At 45.6% G+C, this 14507-nt stretch overlaps 2 protein-coding genes across 2 annotated transcripts in view; one reads left to right on the top strand and one right to left on the bottom strand.

Annotated features, from left to right (window-relative positions):
- The window catches only part of LOC135529321 (mRNA-decapping enzyme 1B-like), a 28564-nt gene extending 25466 nt beyond the window's left edge, over positions 1-3098 (bottom strand). Inside the window, exons 1-2 of the mRNA XM_064958110.1 lie at positions 2774-3098; positions 262-302 (exon numbers count right to left, since the gene is read on the bottom strand). Coding sequence (XP_064814182.1) covers positions 262-302; positions 2774-2932 — 200 coding nt within the window. The 5' untranslated portion in view covers positions 2933-3098. The remainder of the gene's footprint in view (positions 1-261; positions 303-2773) is intronic.
- Positions 3099-14169: 11071 nt separating this feature from the next.
- The window catches only part of LOC135529318 (prothoracicostatic peptides-like), a 720-nt gene continuing 382 nt past the window's right edge, over positions 14170-14507 (top strand). Inside the window, exon 1 of the mRNA XM_064958109.1 lies at positions 14170-14507. This exon is cut by the window's right edge and continues 382 nt beyond it. Within this exon, the coding sequence (XP_064814181.1) occupies positions 14170-14507 (338 nt within the window).

Genomic DNA, 14507 nt, shown 5'->3' with positions numbered 1-14507 from the left:
CTAACCCACTAAGCCCATTATATTTAACCTGATGGAGGCAGGCTTCTCAGCTCACAGCTGAAGTACACACAGAGACCGGTCCCAAATGGCACCCTATTCCCTATATAGTGCACTACACATTTGACTATGGGCCCTGGTTCAACGTGTCGCACCATAAAGGGTATAGGGTGCCATTTGGGATGGACGCCCACCAAGATTCAAAGCTCACAGGGAAGTACATAGAGACAGTAATTAGCGGGCATCGTAAAAGACCCATCATACCTTGTATAGACAAACAGGGTCCCCTCCACGTCAGTCTTCTCCTGCAAAACAACATACAGTAACTGATTCGGGTTGAGTTAATGAAGAGGGATTTGCTTGAACAGAGTCTTCGTCGATCTCTCCTTAACATCCACAGCAAACGGTTACAGAGGCTGAGGGATATGAGGCTTATGAAGCACTTCTACCGGTGCCATGCTTTTACGTCACTGACTATTTGGACCAATCATTATTTTGGGGTGCTCCTACACCTGCATATTTTATTTATTTATTTGTGAAAGGGGAGGGGTTCACCACCGTCACCCCCCCCCCCACCCCACCCCACCCTCAGAACCAAGTGGGCAATTCCACAATAACAGAATGATTCCAAGAGACAGATTTTTCACTTTAAAAATGTACACCAAACAAACAAACAAAAAACTAAATGACTGCAAAGTTAAACCACACAACTCTACACACACAAGCACAAAGAAAACACATTTACTTAAAGGAACAGATGCTAAGTTGGGGAACAGAATGACTGCACGAATAGCAAACACTGTCATTCTGTTAATGTCACCAAACGTTGTACCTTGCATCAAGTAAATGTGTTGTCGTCAAATATTCTTAAAAATCATCCTCATCCATAGAGTTGTATGGTTTAACTTTGCAATCATTTGTTTTTGTGGCCGATGTCAAATGGCTAGCTAGTTAGCGGTGGTGCGCGCTAATAGTGTTTCAGTCGGTGACGTCACTCGCTCTGAGACCTAGAAGTAGTTGTTCCCCTTTTTTGGAGCGATGGATAACGACGATTTGTGAGTGACTGGTTGATGTGTGCAGAGGGTCCCTGGTTCGGGGCGAGGAGGGGGACAGAAACTATACTGTTACATTTGTTTGGTGCACAATTTTTAAGTGATAAAAATCAGTCTCAACATCATTGTTTACCTTGGAATTGACCAAATCCAGAAGCAAACACACCAGATTTGGTTCCGGGTGGCTGATATTCACTAACCTAGTTAGCTACCATGTCAACATTTAGTCTGAAAACTGTCAGCTGTTTACAAACTAGTAGCGATGTGATAAATACTCTTGTCCACCACATCTAACAATAATAACTAGCTGGAGGGCAATGTGTACTATGTGCCCCGGTATGTGTGCGTTCGAGTTGTTGACCATGAGTATGACGCGTTTCCATAGGAACCTGACTACATTTTGGATCAAGCATAAATTGGCTTTAACATGCACAATAAACGTGCCAAATCTGTGATTTAGCTCTTTTTGTAGGGTAAACATTAGAATAAGTTACCTCAATATTTGAAACAATAGGTGGCAATATCTCTCTAGGAGCTGATCCATTGTCAGTATTGTGAAATAGTTATACATGTTAAGGAAATGATTGAATGGAGAAAGCTGAGCTCCCTTTCCATCCTATCAGTATAGACACATTGCTCAAACATGCACTTAAAGACTATTTATGTTTGATCCGGTTAATGTGGACGGAGGCTTCGAATGGAGGGTGAGATGCAATTGTGGAGCCTCCAGACAAATCAGGCTCCATTCGATGCAATAATGTGGAGGGCTGCATACATCTCAACATTGACATGATTGGTTGATGTAGGTGGGGGCGGGAGTTCCTGTATAAAACACAAACTCACTTACTTGACAACAGCTCTGCAAAGCGCAAAATGCATGTTTGCGTTGACTTCTGCAGAGGCCGCACCACAGTAAATGCTGTATGGTCACTGCAGACGTCGGATTGACAATGCTGAGCCTTTTAGCGACCTCCTCTCTACATGGTGTTTTAGGAAAGCTGCATATTGAAAACACTTCATCCTCAACTCCATCGCAATCGGCCGTAACGGGAGTAAATTAAGAGTTGCTCTGCGAAACTCCATTTGTGAGTCACAAACCGATTCTGACAAAACGCTTGCTGAGCTGTCTCATGTGAGTTTGAATCAGAGCTTCGTGGGCGATATGCCGCATTCAAAACAACTGGGAACTCGGAAAATAAAATAAACTTTCGGACTGGGAAAAATCGATTGGAACGGTCATCCAACTCGGGAACTCCGGCCTAAAAATAAAATAAAAAAAACACTGACGCCATGATTTGACCTTGTATTTTTCAGAGTTCCCCGTTTGAAACGCCACATATTCATTGGCGACATCTCGAACGCAGATAGTGGGTCTGGCATTATTGCCAAGTTAACGTGTTAGTCGGAACTAGATCATGTCCGACTCGTTAATAGGTTGGTTATACACGTGTCGCGTCCAACCAGTTAACAAGTCGGACATTTGAGTTTCCTAGTTCCGACTGGGACGTGAAAGCGATATAGGGTGATGTTAGCTAGCTTGCTTTCTATCTTCTTGGAATAATAGCTATGGCTAGCCACATCTCCCAAAACCACGTGAATTCAACCTGGCAAACTAGTTTATAATGTGGCATCCATATCAGTCCGTTTAAGATGTTACTTAACATGCAACTTTGTTGAAAAGAGAAGGGAGCGCGACAGAGCAGCGGTAGCATCCCTTAACTCACCCATTCATTTGATCGGTTGTTGAAAGTATACAACGCCACTTGACTCGCCACATCTACAATGTTGTTGATGTAAGGATCTTGTCTTTGCAGGGCTGCGAGACTAATGTCCAAACCTTTAGCAGTGAGACAGGTGTTTCCACCCGATGAGCTTGCCGTCATTGTTCTCCTTGAGCTAGTTAGCTAGTGATGCTAACTGGCGCGTTATCGCGGGTGAAGGAATCTGTGACGGTTCCAAAGTAAAACGAAAACTATTGAAACTATCCCCGTTACAATACACTTATGAATTAAAATAAATAATTTAAGAGAACATATAAGTGAATTGTAACTGTTCAATGGTACACCATCAACAAGCTCACTTGACAGCAGCCATGTTTCGTCGAACAGATTGTAAACAATTAGGCATGATGAGTTGAGCGTAGATGGCTAAAAGGAACGTTAATCAATCTCGAGAAATAGATTGACCCCTTCATCAGGCCGAAGCAGATGATGATGATGAAGGATGTTTATTGGCCAGGCATGTTACACCAAAATTATGACTTTGACATCTTGTTAGAATCCATCGTTGAATCCATTGAATTCCATTTTGTCCTGAAATGTTATTGAAGGTTTACTTCAACGTCACTTTTATATCGGTCTGATAATTCAGATTTGTTATTTTGTTAATTAGTCGAGTTACTACGTTGTTTAGCAGATACTTACAATTTGGCGCATATCATAAATGACTTAAATATCATAGACTTGAAAATGTCTGCTGCCCAAATTGATGGAAAAAACCTATGCAGTCTGCAATGGTGGCTCTAGAGGGCGCTACTTCCTTTGAAAAACTTCTATCTTTTTATTTTTTATTTACCCCAATGCTGCCGCCTTTTTCTTGGGTACGGAGCTCGGCCATATTTAGTGTGTAATATCAATGACAAGCAATTCAACACTTAGTTCTATATGTTTCTATGGATAGATTGTGATTCTGGCAGTGCCAGGGTTATTGATAGCCTATAGTGACCAAAGGTTTCACCTGCTATAGGTGTGCGCAGTGAACAGCCATAGCACCATAAACAGTAGCATACCAGGCAGCCCTCGACATATCTACATTACACTGAATTTTTTTACCCTAGTAGCTTATACATCTAGTATTTGTCCAAAATTCATAAGCACAATGACTGTTTTTGGACACCTTTTGCGCTAGAAAGCTATATGTTCTCATCAAACTCATCCCCCAAACAGAATTTAGGTGACCTGCAAACTTATTTCCTTCATCTCATCTAACAATTGTTCAGACACAGTCAGAGATCCATTAGGAGGGAGTAGGGCCCTGTGACTGGTGGTTGGTGGGAGAAGAGAGGAGGGACGGGGAGTAGGGCCCTGTGACTGGTGGTTGGTGGGAGAAGAGAGGAGGGACGGGGAGTAGGGCCCTGTGACTGGTGGTTGGTGGGAGAAGAGAGGAGGGACGGGGAGTATGACCCTGTGACGGGTGGTTGGTGGGAGAAGAGAGGAGGGACGGGGAGTAGGGCCCTGTGACTGGTGGTTGGTGGGAGAAGAGAGGAGGGACGGGGAGTAGGGCCCTGTGACGGGTGGTTGGTGGGAGAAGAGAGGAGGGACGGGGAGTAGGGCCCTGTGACTGGTGGTTGGTGGGAGAAGAGAGGAGGGACGGGGAGTAGGGCCCGCTGTCTGTGACTGGTGGTTGGTGGGAGAAGAGAGGAGGGACGGGGAGTAGGGCCCTGTGACTGGTGGTTGGTGGGAGAAGAGAGGAGGGACGGGGAGTAGGGCCCTGTGACTGGTGGTTGGTGGGAGAAGAGAGGAGGGACGGGGAGTAGGGCCCTGTGACTGGTGGTTGGTGGGAGAAGAGAGGAGGGACGGGGAGTAGGGCCCTGTGACGGGTGGTTGGTGGGAGAAGAGAGGAGGGACGGGGAGTAGGGCCTGGTGTCTGTGACTGGTGGTTGGTGGGAGAAGAGAGGAGGGACGGGGAGTAGGGCCCTGTGACTGGTGGTTGGTGGGAGAAGAGAGGAGGGACGGGGAGTAGGGCCCTGTGACTGGTGGTTGGTGGGAGATGAGAGGAGGGACGGGGAGTAGGGCCCTGTGACTGGTGGTTGGTGGGAGAAGAGAGGAGGGACGGGGAGTAGGGCCCTGTGACTGGTGGTTGGTGGGAGAAGAGAGGAGGGACGGGGAGTAGGGCCCTGTGACTGGTGGTTGGTGGGAGAAGAGAGGAGGGACGGGATGGGGAGCTGGTTCTCAGAACCAGTAGGGCCCTGTGTCACAGAAGGGACAATAACTAATATGGCAAACACAGCACAGCAGCATCCAGTCTGCCTCCCAAGTGACAAACGACTTAGGGAATAGAGGTCTATTTTGGACCAAGCCAGAGTACTCTATCCCCATCCTTAGTTCCCACGACCTGCACTAAAATGCCAGTCCCTCTATCTGGCTCGTTTTAAACACAACGCCAAGTTGACCTAGGACATTTATAGACTGAGGTCGATTATGTAATAGTTTCTCTAAACGGAACAATCTTTTGAGGACTCAAGGACTTTTCATTGCAGTGTTCTGCTGTGGTCATTATCAGGGTAGGGCCCTGAAAGTCGTTCTCGACGTGAATGAGATGGGGTTGCATATACTGTAGGCTATAGCCTGTCTTGTTTTCTATTTGAATATCGACATAACCTATTTGTTTCTGGCCGATAGGGATTCACTTGTAATGGTGGTTGTAGCTGTGTAACACGTTCGTGCCGAATCAAATTGAGCAGGTTTTGCGGTTCCCATCTGGGTGTAAACATTACGCATATTTTGGCCACGTTTGACGCGCGTAAAATCGAGGTCTTGGAAATGAAAATGTTGCCGACTAAAGGTGTAAACTTAGTTATCGTCCATCGGCTTCCCATAAATGTGTATATTAAGCCACTAAGCCATTTAAAAAACGGCATGTTTACAAACTGGTTAGCCTGCTATTGTCAGTGATACAGGTCTCACGCTTGGGATTGAATCCATCCAGATATAATTCAAGTCAGGTTTAACAGATTTCCTCCTTCCTTCTTACATCCTCCAGAAATCAAAGCACCAGCCCTATCTGACTTCACTGTGATTATTGAGCTCCCTCTCCAGAGATAGCAAGTCTGGAAAACCATGGACGGTTTACTCTGTTTTCTAACGTTGTAACAGGCTAACATCTGGAACCAGTCAGATCGTCTACAGGGGAGGGGGCTTTGGTCGTCACCCCCCCCTCTCTGGTGCGCTCTCCCTCTCTTTCCTCTCACCAGACAATATCACTGCAGAAAGGTACAAGCGGCCGCTCTCCACGGGGCTATTGAACAACTCCCGTTTCGTACGATTTTGGCCTGGAACTGATGACAGAAAGTATCTGTAAATGAGACACGCCACGTTTATTTGCCTGTTTTTTGGACAGCATTTGGTGGAATCGATTCTATTGGAAGATTTAACCCTGTGTGAGCAACAGTTCTGGAATATAGATCTTTTTTTTGTTGCGCTGAGAGCTTGAATCTTTGCTTCTATTCCTTTTACGGCATCAGTGGCAGAGCGCGGGGTTTGGTGTCATTGGTCCGGCTTTTGATGTACCCAATTTAAAACATCTGCGGGCAAATTGATAGGATTTTGATTAATAGGTAGGCTAGCAGCAAATGGTGCTGGTGCCATGTTTCTTAGGTAGGGCCCGGATGTTCCGAGGATGCACTGGTTCGTCTTCTTAGGTGGTTCAAGCGAATATCTATTTATGTGTTCCAACTCCAGAATGGGGATCAGGTAATATTTACTGAAACGCAACAGAAAAAGGAATATCGAAAGCTGTCCGGACGTTATTCTTTTTTATTTTCCTTCTCTTTGGTTTCTCTTTTTTCTTCCTCTCTACTCCTTTTACAACCCTTTTCTCCATTCACCTACGGATACAGCGGGACCACATTTATGGTAAATGAAAGCAAAAACATGTACATACCAGAGGACACCCTTGAGAACCATCAAGGTAATGTATTGTTTTGATATTCAGTTGTTTTCAAGCTGTGTGTGTGTGTGTGTTGTTGGGGGAGATGCATGATATTTATTCTGGTACGGGTTGGAGACGGAATGGCGTGTTACCTTCTCTTTTAAACAGATGAACATATGACACAAACCATAACGGGTTATTGGAAGTGTCAATGCGTTTTCACAGTTGTATCTGCACACATTCAGGCAGCCGTAGTTAGGTTAGCCTAGCAGCAACAGATCATCATTATCATTAGCCGACAGGTAACCAACGGACTAACACATGATCGCACCCCTATTGGATAAATATGGTTTCACACATGCATTTGACCCTAATGCCAATGTTGTAATCGTTTACAAACTTGTGGATTGATTCAGTTGTAATGCTTGGAGCATTCAAACCAAGCCCGTTTACAGGAGGCAATGGAGGAAACGCACGGTCTGAGTACATGCACAAACTGATAGCCCACTGATGCGCATCGATATCTTCGATCACCTATCGATTCATTTATCATGGATCGATGCTCGCGTGTGAAACGTATAGGTCTAAAGTAGGTTACATGTCATTTGCATTAATGGGCAAGACATGGCACATTAACAGGTTAGTTTAGGGATTTATAATCTAGTTAAAGTCACAGGCTATGCGCAGGGCCTCAATTGTCATCACACTAGAATCTATATTTTGGGATTTTGCGTTTAAAATCTCAAACAAGATACGGATAACGTGGGACATATTGACGTTGAATATGCATCAAGCAATGGCCTATAGGCCTATTCTGATCAAGGCTCTGTCTGTTGCATGTTGCGCAGTAGGCTATTTGACTCTTCCCACGTTGAGCTGAGCATTACTAACTCACAACAGTGGCTAAATCACTACAGTGTCCTTAGGCTATAAGACGAAATAGCCTACAATGCAGTGATTTACTAGATCATTGTCTTAACTTGTGATTACAAACTACGGAGTAGGTTATAGTTGCCTTGTCCTTTATCCGTGCCACCGACACGGTGGCGTCAGCAGAGAGAGGAGGGGCGGGGGCCCATAGCAACAGTGAGAGAGAGAGTGCTCGGGCTGCGAGCAGCAGACGGTGGTCTCGTACATGGAATCCTGCCTAAGCTTGTGCCTCAGCATATGTGGCGCAGCAGTTGATTGGTTTGGTCTCAGAGTATAACTATTACATAGCCTACATATCATCTTGGTGTCAACCCCCTGACACTCGCTATTAATATTTGTTATCTGTCTCATAGGAGGCGTATTGGTCATAGCAGTCTACATTGCGTAACGCAGCATCACACATGGGGATTCCTCTGATAATATTTCTGCACCGATGGCTGGTTGTTGTTGACCGATACTATTATGTCAACTTTAGCAAACTCGTAACGAAATGTAGTCCAACTTTCCTCCTTGAATTGTAGCCCATAGGCTCTTTCATTCGCCATTAATTGTTGATTTGGTTCTCCCGGCATTGCGCAGCCTCGGGCGGCCTTTTCAGCACCATGGACAGGTTATCTTTGATAGGCCGCCCTGCCATGACCTCCGTATCTGGGTGCCACACTGAACATGCCTGGGAAACCAATGGTGCTTCTTCTCTAATAGCCTGTTGTTGAAATAACCAACCTATTATTGTTATTGTCATCATATCCTGTTTTATTTGAATTTTCCGTCAGATGAGATCCACATCTATTCACATGTTGTTTTTTTACGCAACGAGCTCGAGCTTTCTTTTTTTCCAGAGGAAAAGTGGCGAAGGCTCCTCGCTGCTAAATTCTGATTTGGTCCCAAATGACACCATATTTTCTAGCGCACTATACATGGGATATTGTGCCGTCTGTCCTCTAACAGCTCTCAGGGGATTTCAGGTCACGGTGTGAACAACTGCTTGTTCGTTTTTTCCCGCTGTTTTGCTGTTCTCGAGTTTGATTTTAAGTAGGTAGATTTTACGACCTCAGCTTTTATTCTCCCATACATTTAGCACATCACCGTGTTACATAGTGCGGTCACGGCCAAGTTGTATTATTTTACGAAAGTAAACGAAAGGACATCATGTTTTAAAAGATGTAGCTTTTAGACTAGGCTGCTGTCGTTCCCGCGGTCTGATCTCGTCCTGCCTGTTGCCACACTACCTCGTGTGAGCGGCGCCTGCCCTCCTGCTAACCCAAGTGGCGTGGTTAGCCTTCGGGCCGCTTAATTCCGTTCAGTGTCCTTTATTATTATTGATTATTGATTACGGATTAGACTACATTCACTATACCATTTCATTCGGTCAGCAGAGTAATCATGAATGGACCACGCTTTGTAGGCCTGTTGACGTTCTATTCAGTGCGACCTCAGTGCCATGTCTTTGCCGATAAGCTATAGCTAGCCTATAGCATAGCAGATCAGGAGATGACCCATCACAGGTAAATAGAACCGTTGTCAGAGGTGTGAACCAGGCAGTTGTAAAATATATATATATATTAGGCCAAACTCAGGAAGACTTCGAGTTCTGATGACGTCAGACAGATTACACCACAGGCCTATAGGTATTTTGTCATGTTATTTATGTCTGGAGTAAACTAGTGTGTGATGCGGTGAGGAAAATGTAGGCCAGTAGTGTAATGTACCAGTCAATCCCAATATAAACCTTATGTACCTTATTTGTGCATTAGAAGCTGAAGCTGGTTTGTTGTTATAGGAAGTACTGTCTCCACCTTTCTGTCCTCAGTGCTGATGTTGAACCTCTTAGGCCTACCACCTCTGTGTGCAGGGTGGGTGTGTGTACGTGTACGGTGTGTGTGTGTGTACGGTGTGTGTACGTTGTGTGTACAGTGTGTGTGTACGGTGTGTGTGTACAGTGTGTGTGTGTGTACGGTGTGTGTGTACGGTGTGTGTACGGTGTGTGTGTACGGTGTGTGTACGGTGTGTGTGTACAGTGTGTGTGTGTGTACAGTGTGTGTGTACGGTGTGTGTGTGTGTACGGTGTGTGTGTACGGTGTGTGTGTACAGTGTGTGTGTGTGTACGGTGTGTGTGTACGGTGTGTGTGTACGGTGTGTGTACGGTGTGTGTGTACGGTGTGTGTGTACAGTGTGTGTGTACAGTGTGTGTGTGTGTGTACAGTGTGTGTGTACGGTGTGTGTGTGTGTACGGTGTGTGTACGGTGTGTGTGTACGGTGTGTGTGTACAGTGTGTGTGTGTGTACGGTGTGTGTGTACGGTGTGTGTGTACCGTGTGTGTACGGTGTGTGTGTACGGTGTGTGTGTACAGTGTGTGTGTACAGTGTGTGTACAGTGTGTGTGTGTGTACAGTGTGTGTGTACGGTGTGTGTACGGTGTGTGTACGGTGTGTGTACGGTGTGTGTGTACAGTGTGTGTGTGTACAGTGTGTGTGTACGGTGTGTGTGTGTGTACGGTGTGTGTGTACAGTGTGTGTGTGTACAGTGTGTGTATGGTGTGTGTGTGTGTATGGTGTGTGTGTACAGTGTGTGTACAGTGTGTGTATGGTGTGTGTGTGTACGGTGTGTGTACTGTGTGTGTAGAAGCAGTAAACTATAGAGCTGTCTGTCATTACAGCACATTATGGTCCTACAGTAGTGAGAGCTGTCTGTCATTACAGTAAACTATGGTCCCAGTCAGTAGTGAGAGCTGTCTATCATTACAGTACACAATGGTCTTACAGAGGTGAGAGCTGTCTGTCATTACAGTACACTATGGTCCTACAGTAGTGAGAGCTGTCTGTCATTACAGTACACTATGGTCCTACAGTAGTGAGAGCTGTTTGTCATTACAGCACACTATTGTCCTACAGTAGTGAGAGCTGTCTGTCATTACAGTACACTATGGTCCTACAGTAGTGAGAGCTGTCTATCATTACAGTACACAATGGTCTTACAGAGGTGAGAGCTGTCTGTCATTACAGTACACTATGGTCCTACAGTAGTGAGAGCTGTCTGTCATTACAGTACACTATGGTCCTACAGTAGTGAGAGCTGTCTGTCATTACAGTACACTATGGTCCCAGTCAGTAGTGAGAGCTGTGTGTCATTACAGTACACTATGGTCCTACAGTAGTGAGAGCTGTTTGTCATTACAGCACACTATGGTCCTACAGTAGTGAGAGCTGTCTGTCATTACAGTACACTATGGTCCCAGTCAGTAGTGAGAGCTGTCTGTCATTACAGTACACTATTGTCCTACAGTAGTGAGAGCTGTCTGTCATTACAGTACACTATGGTCCTACAGTAGTGAGAGCTGTCTGTCATTACAGCACATCATGGTCCCAGTCAGTAGTGAGAGCTGTCTGTCATTACAGTACACTATGGTCCTACAGTAGTGAGAGCTGTCTGTTATTACAGTAAACTATGGTCCTACAGTAGTGAGAGCTGTCTGTCATTACAGTACACTATGGTCCTACAGTAGTGAGAGCTGTCTGTCATTACAGCACATCATGGTCCTACAGTAGTGAGAGCTGTCTGTCATTACAGCACATCATGGTCCCAGTCAGTAGTGAGAGCTGTCTGTCATTACAGTACACTATGGTCCTACAGTAGTGAGAGCTGTCTGTTATTACAGCACATTATGGTCCTACAGTAGTGAGAGCTGTTTGTCATTACAGCACACTATGGTCCTACAGTAGTGAGAGCTGTCTGTTATTACAGCACATTATGGTCCCAGTCAGCCTATGTAATCAGTGACCCACCATTTTCCCCACAAGCTACCTGCCAGACTCTCTCACACACACACATGTTCCTCTATTCTCGTGGGGCCCTCAAATAAATTCCCATTCAAAATCCTTTTTTCCCTAACCCATAACCCTAACGCTAAACCTAACCACTAACCCCTATTATAACCCTAAACCTAACCACTAACCCCTTACCCTAACCCTAATTATAAACCTAACCACTAACCCCTTACCCTAACCCTAATTATAACCCTGATTATAACCCTAAACCTAACCACCAACCCCTTACCCTAACCCTAATTATAACCCTGATTATAACCCTAAACCTAACCACTAACCCCTTACCCTAACCCTAATTATACACCTAACCACTAACCCCTTACCCTAACCCTAATTATAACCCTGATTATAACCCTAAACCTAACCACCAACCCCTTACCCTAACCCTAATTATAACCCTGATTATAACCCTAAACCTAACCACTAACCCCTTACCCTAACCCTAATTATAAACCTAACCACTAACCCCTTACCCTAACCCTAATTATAAACCTAACCACTAACCCCTAACCCCTTACCCTAACCCTAACCCTTTACCCTAACCCTAATTATAAACCTAACCACTAACCCCTTACCCTAACCCTTTACCCTAACCCTAACCCTTTACCCTAACCCTAATTATAAACCTAACCACTAACCCCTAACCCTAACCCCTTACCCTTTACCATAACCCTAAACCTGGTGCAATCAATTACCTTCAGAAGTCACATAATTAGTTAAAGTTAAGTCCACCTGTGTGAAATCTATATGTCACATGATCTGTCACATGATTTCAGTATATATACACCTGTTCTGAAAGACCCCAGAGTCTGCAACACCCTTAAACAATGGGCACCACCAAGCAAGCGGCACCATGAAGACCAAGGAGCTCTCCAAACAGGTCAGGGACAAAGTTGTGGAGAAGTACAGATCAGGGTTGGGTTATAAAAAAATATCAGAAACTTTGAACATCCCACAGAGCACCATTAAATCCATTATTAAAAAATGGAAAGAATATGGCACTACAAACAACCTGCCAAGAGAGGGCCGCCCACCAAAACTCATGAACCAGGCAAGGAGGGCATTAATCAAAGAGGCAACAAAGAGACCAAAGATAACCCTGAAGGAGCTGCAAAGCTCCACAGCGGAGATTGGAGTATCTGTCCATAGGACCAATTTAAGCCGTACACTCCACCTATCTGGGCTTTATTGAAGAGAGACAGAAAAAAGCCATTGCTTAAAGAAAAAAGTAAGCAAACACGTTTGGTGTTCACCAAAAGGCATGTGGAAGACTCCCCAAAAATATGGAAGAAGGTACTCTGGTCAGATAAGACTAAAATTTAGCTTTTTGGCCATCTAGGAAAACGCTATGGCTGGAGCAAACCCAACACCTCTCATCACCCCGAGTACACCATCCCCACAGTGACATGGGGGTGTCAGTATCATGCTGTGGGGATGTTCTTCATTGCATGGACTGGGAAACTGTTCAGAATTGAATAAATGATGGCTGGCTCTAAATACAGGGAAATTCTTGAGGGAAACCTGTCAGTCTTCCAGAGATTTGAGACTGGGATGGAGGTTCACCTTCCAGCAGGACAATGACCCTAAGCAAACTGCTAAAGCAACACTTGAGTGGTTTAAGGGGAACCATTTAAATGTCTTGGAATGGCCTAGTCAAATCCCAGAACTCAATCCAATTGAGAATCTGTGGTATGACCTAAAGATTGCTGTACATCAGTGGAACCCATCCAACTTGAAGGAGCTGGAGCAGTTTTGCCTTGAAGAATGGGCAAAAATCGCAGTGGCTAGATGTGCCAAGCTTATAGAGACATACCCCAAGAGACTTGCAGCTGTAATTGCTGCAAAAGGCGGCTCTACAAAGTATTGACTTTGGGGGGGTGAATGGTTATGCACGCTCAAGTTTTCTGTTTTTTTTGTCTTATTTCTTGTTTGTTTCACAATAAAAAATATTTAGCATTTTCAAAGTGTTGTGTAAATCAAATGATACAAACTTCCAAAAAACTATTTTAATTCCAGGTTGCAAGGCAACTAAATAGGATAAATGCCAAGGGGGGTGAATACTTTCGCAAGCCACTGTACCTGCCAGACTCATATCCTATGCATTATCGTTTGTTTTTGGTGTTAATGTATTTCTGATGGGTCTCTGAGTGGACCAGCTCCAACACACCATGGGGGGTCTCTGACTGGACTAGCTCCAACACACCATGGGGGTCTCTGAGTAACTGGACCAGCTCCAACACACCATGGGGGTATCTGACTGGACCAGCTCCAACACACCATGGGGGTCTCTGACTGGACCAGCTCCAACACACCATGGGGGTATCTGACTGGACCAGCTCCAACACACCATGGGGGTCTCTGACTGGACTAGCTCCAACACACCATGGGGGTCTCTGAGTAACTGGACCAGCCCCAACACACCATGGGGGTATCTGACTGGACCAGCTCCAACAGACCATGGAGGTCTCTGACTGGACCAGCTCCAACACACCATGGGGGTATCTGACTGGACCAGCTCTAACACACCATGGGGGTCTCTGAGTGACTGGACCAGCTCCAACACACCATGGGGGTCTCTGAGTGACTGGACCAGCTCCAACACACTATGGGGGTCTCTGAGTGACTGGACCAGCTCCAACACACCATGGGGGTCTCTGAGTGACTGGACCAGCTCTAACACAGTGTGGGGATCTCTGAGTGGACCAGCTCCAACACACCATGGGGGTCTCTCAGTGGACCAGCTCTAACACAGCATGGGGGTCTCTGAGTTACTGGACCAGCTCTAACACACTATGGGGGTCTCTGAGTTACTGGACCAGCTCTAACACAGCGTGGGGGTCTCTGAGTTACTGGACCAGCTCCAACACACTATGGGGGTCACTGAGTTACTGGACCAGCTCTAACACAGCGTGGGGGTCTCTGAGTTACTGGACCAGCTCTAACACAGCGTGGGGGTCTCTGAGTTACTGGACCAGCTCTAACACAGCGTGGGGGTCTCTGAGTTACTGGACCAGCTCTAACACAGCGTGGGGGTCTCTGAGTTACTGGACCAGCTC

This window comes from Oncorhynchus masou, unplaced genomic scaffold, assembly GCF_036934945.1.
Source record: "Oncorhynchus masou masou isolate Uvic2021 unplaced genomic scaffold, UVic_Omas_1.1 unplaced_scaffold_1129, whole genome shotgun sequence".
Lineage (NCBI taxonomy): Eukaryota > Metazoa > Chordata > Actinopteri > Salmoniformes > Salmonidae > Oncorhynchus > Oncorhynchus masou.
The sequence above is the reverse complement of the archived record's forward strand: the minus strand, read 5'-3'. Positions and strand labels throughout refer to the sequence as shown.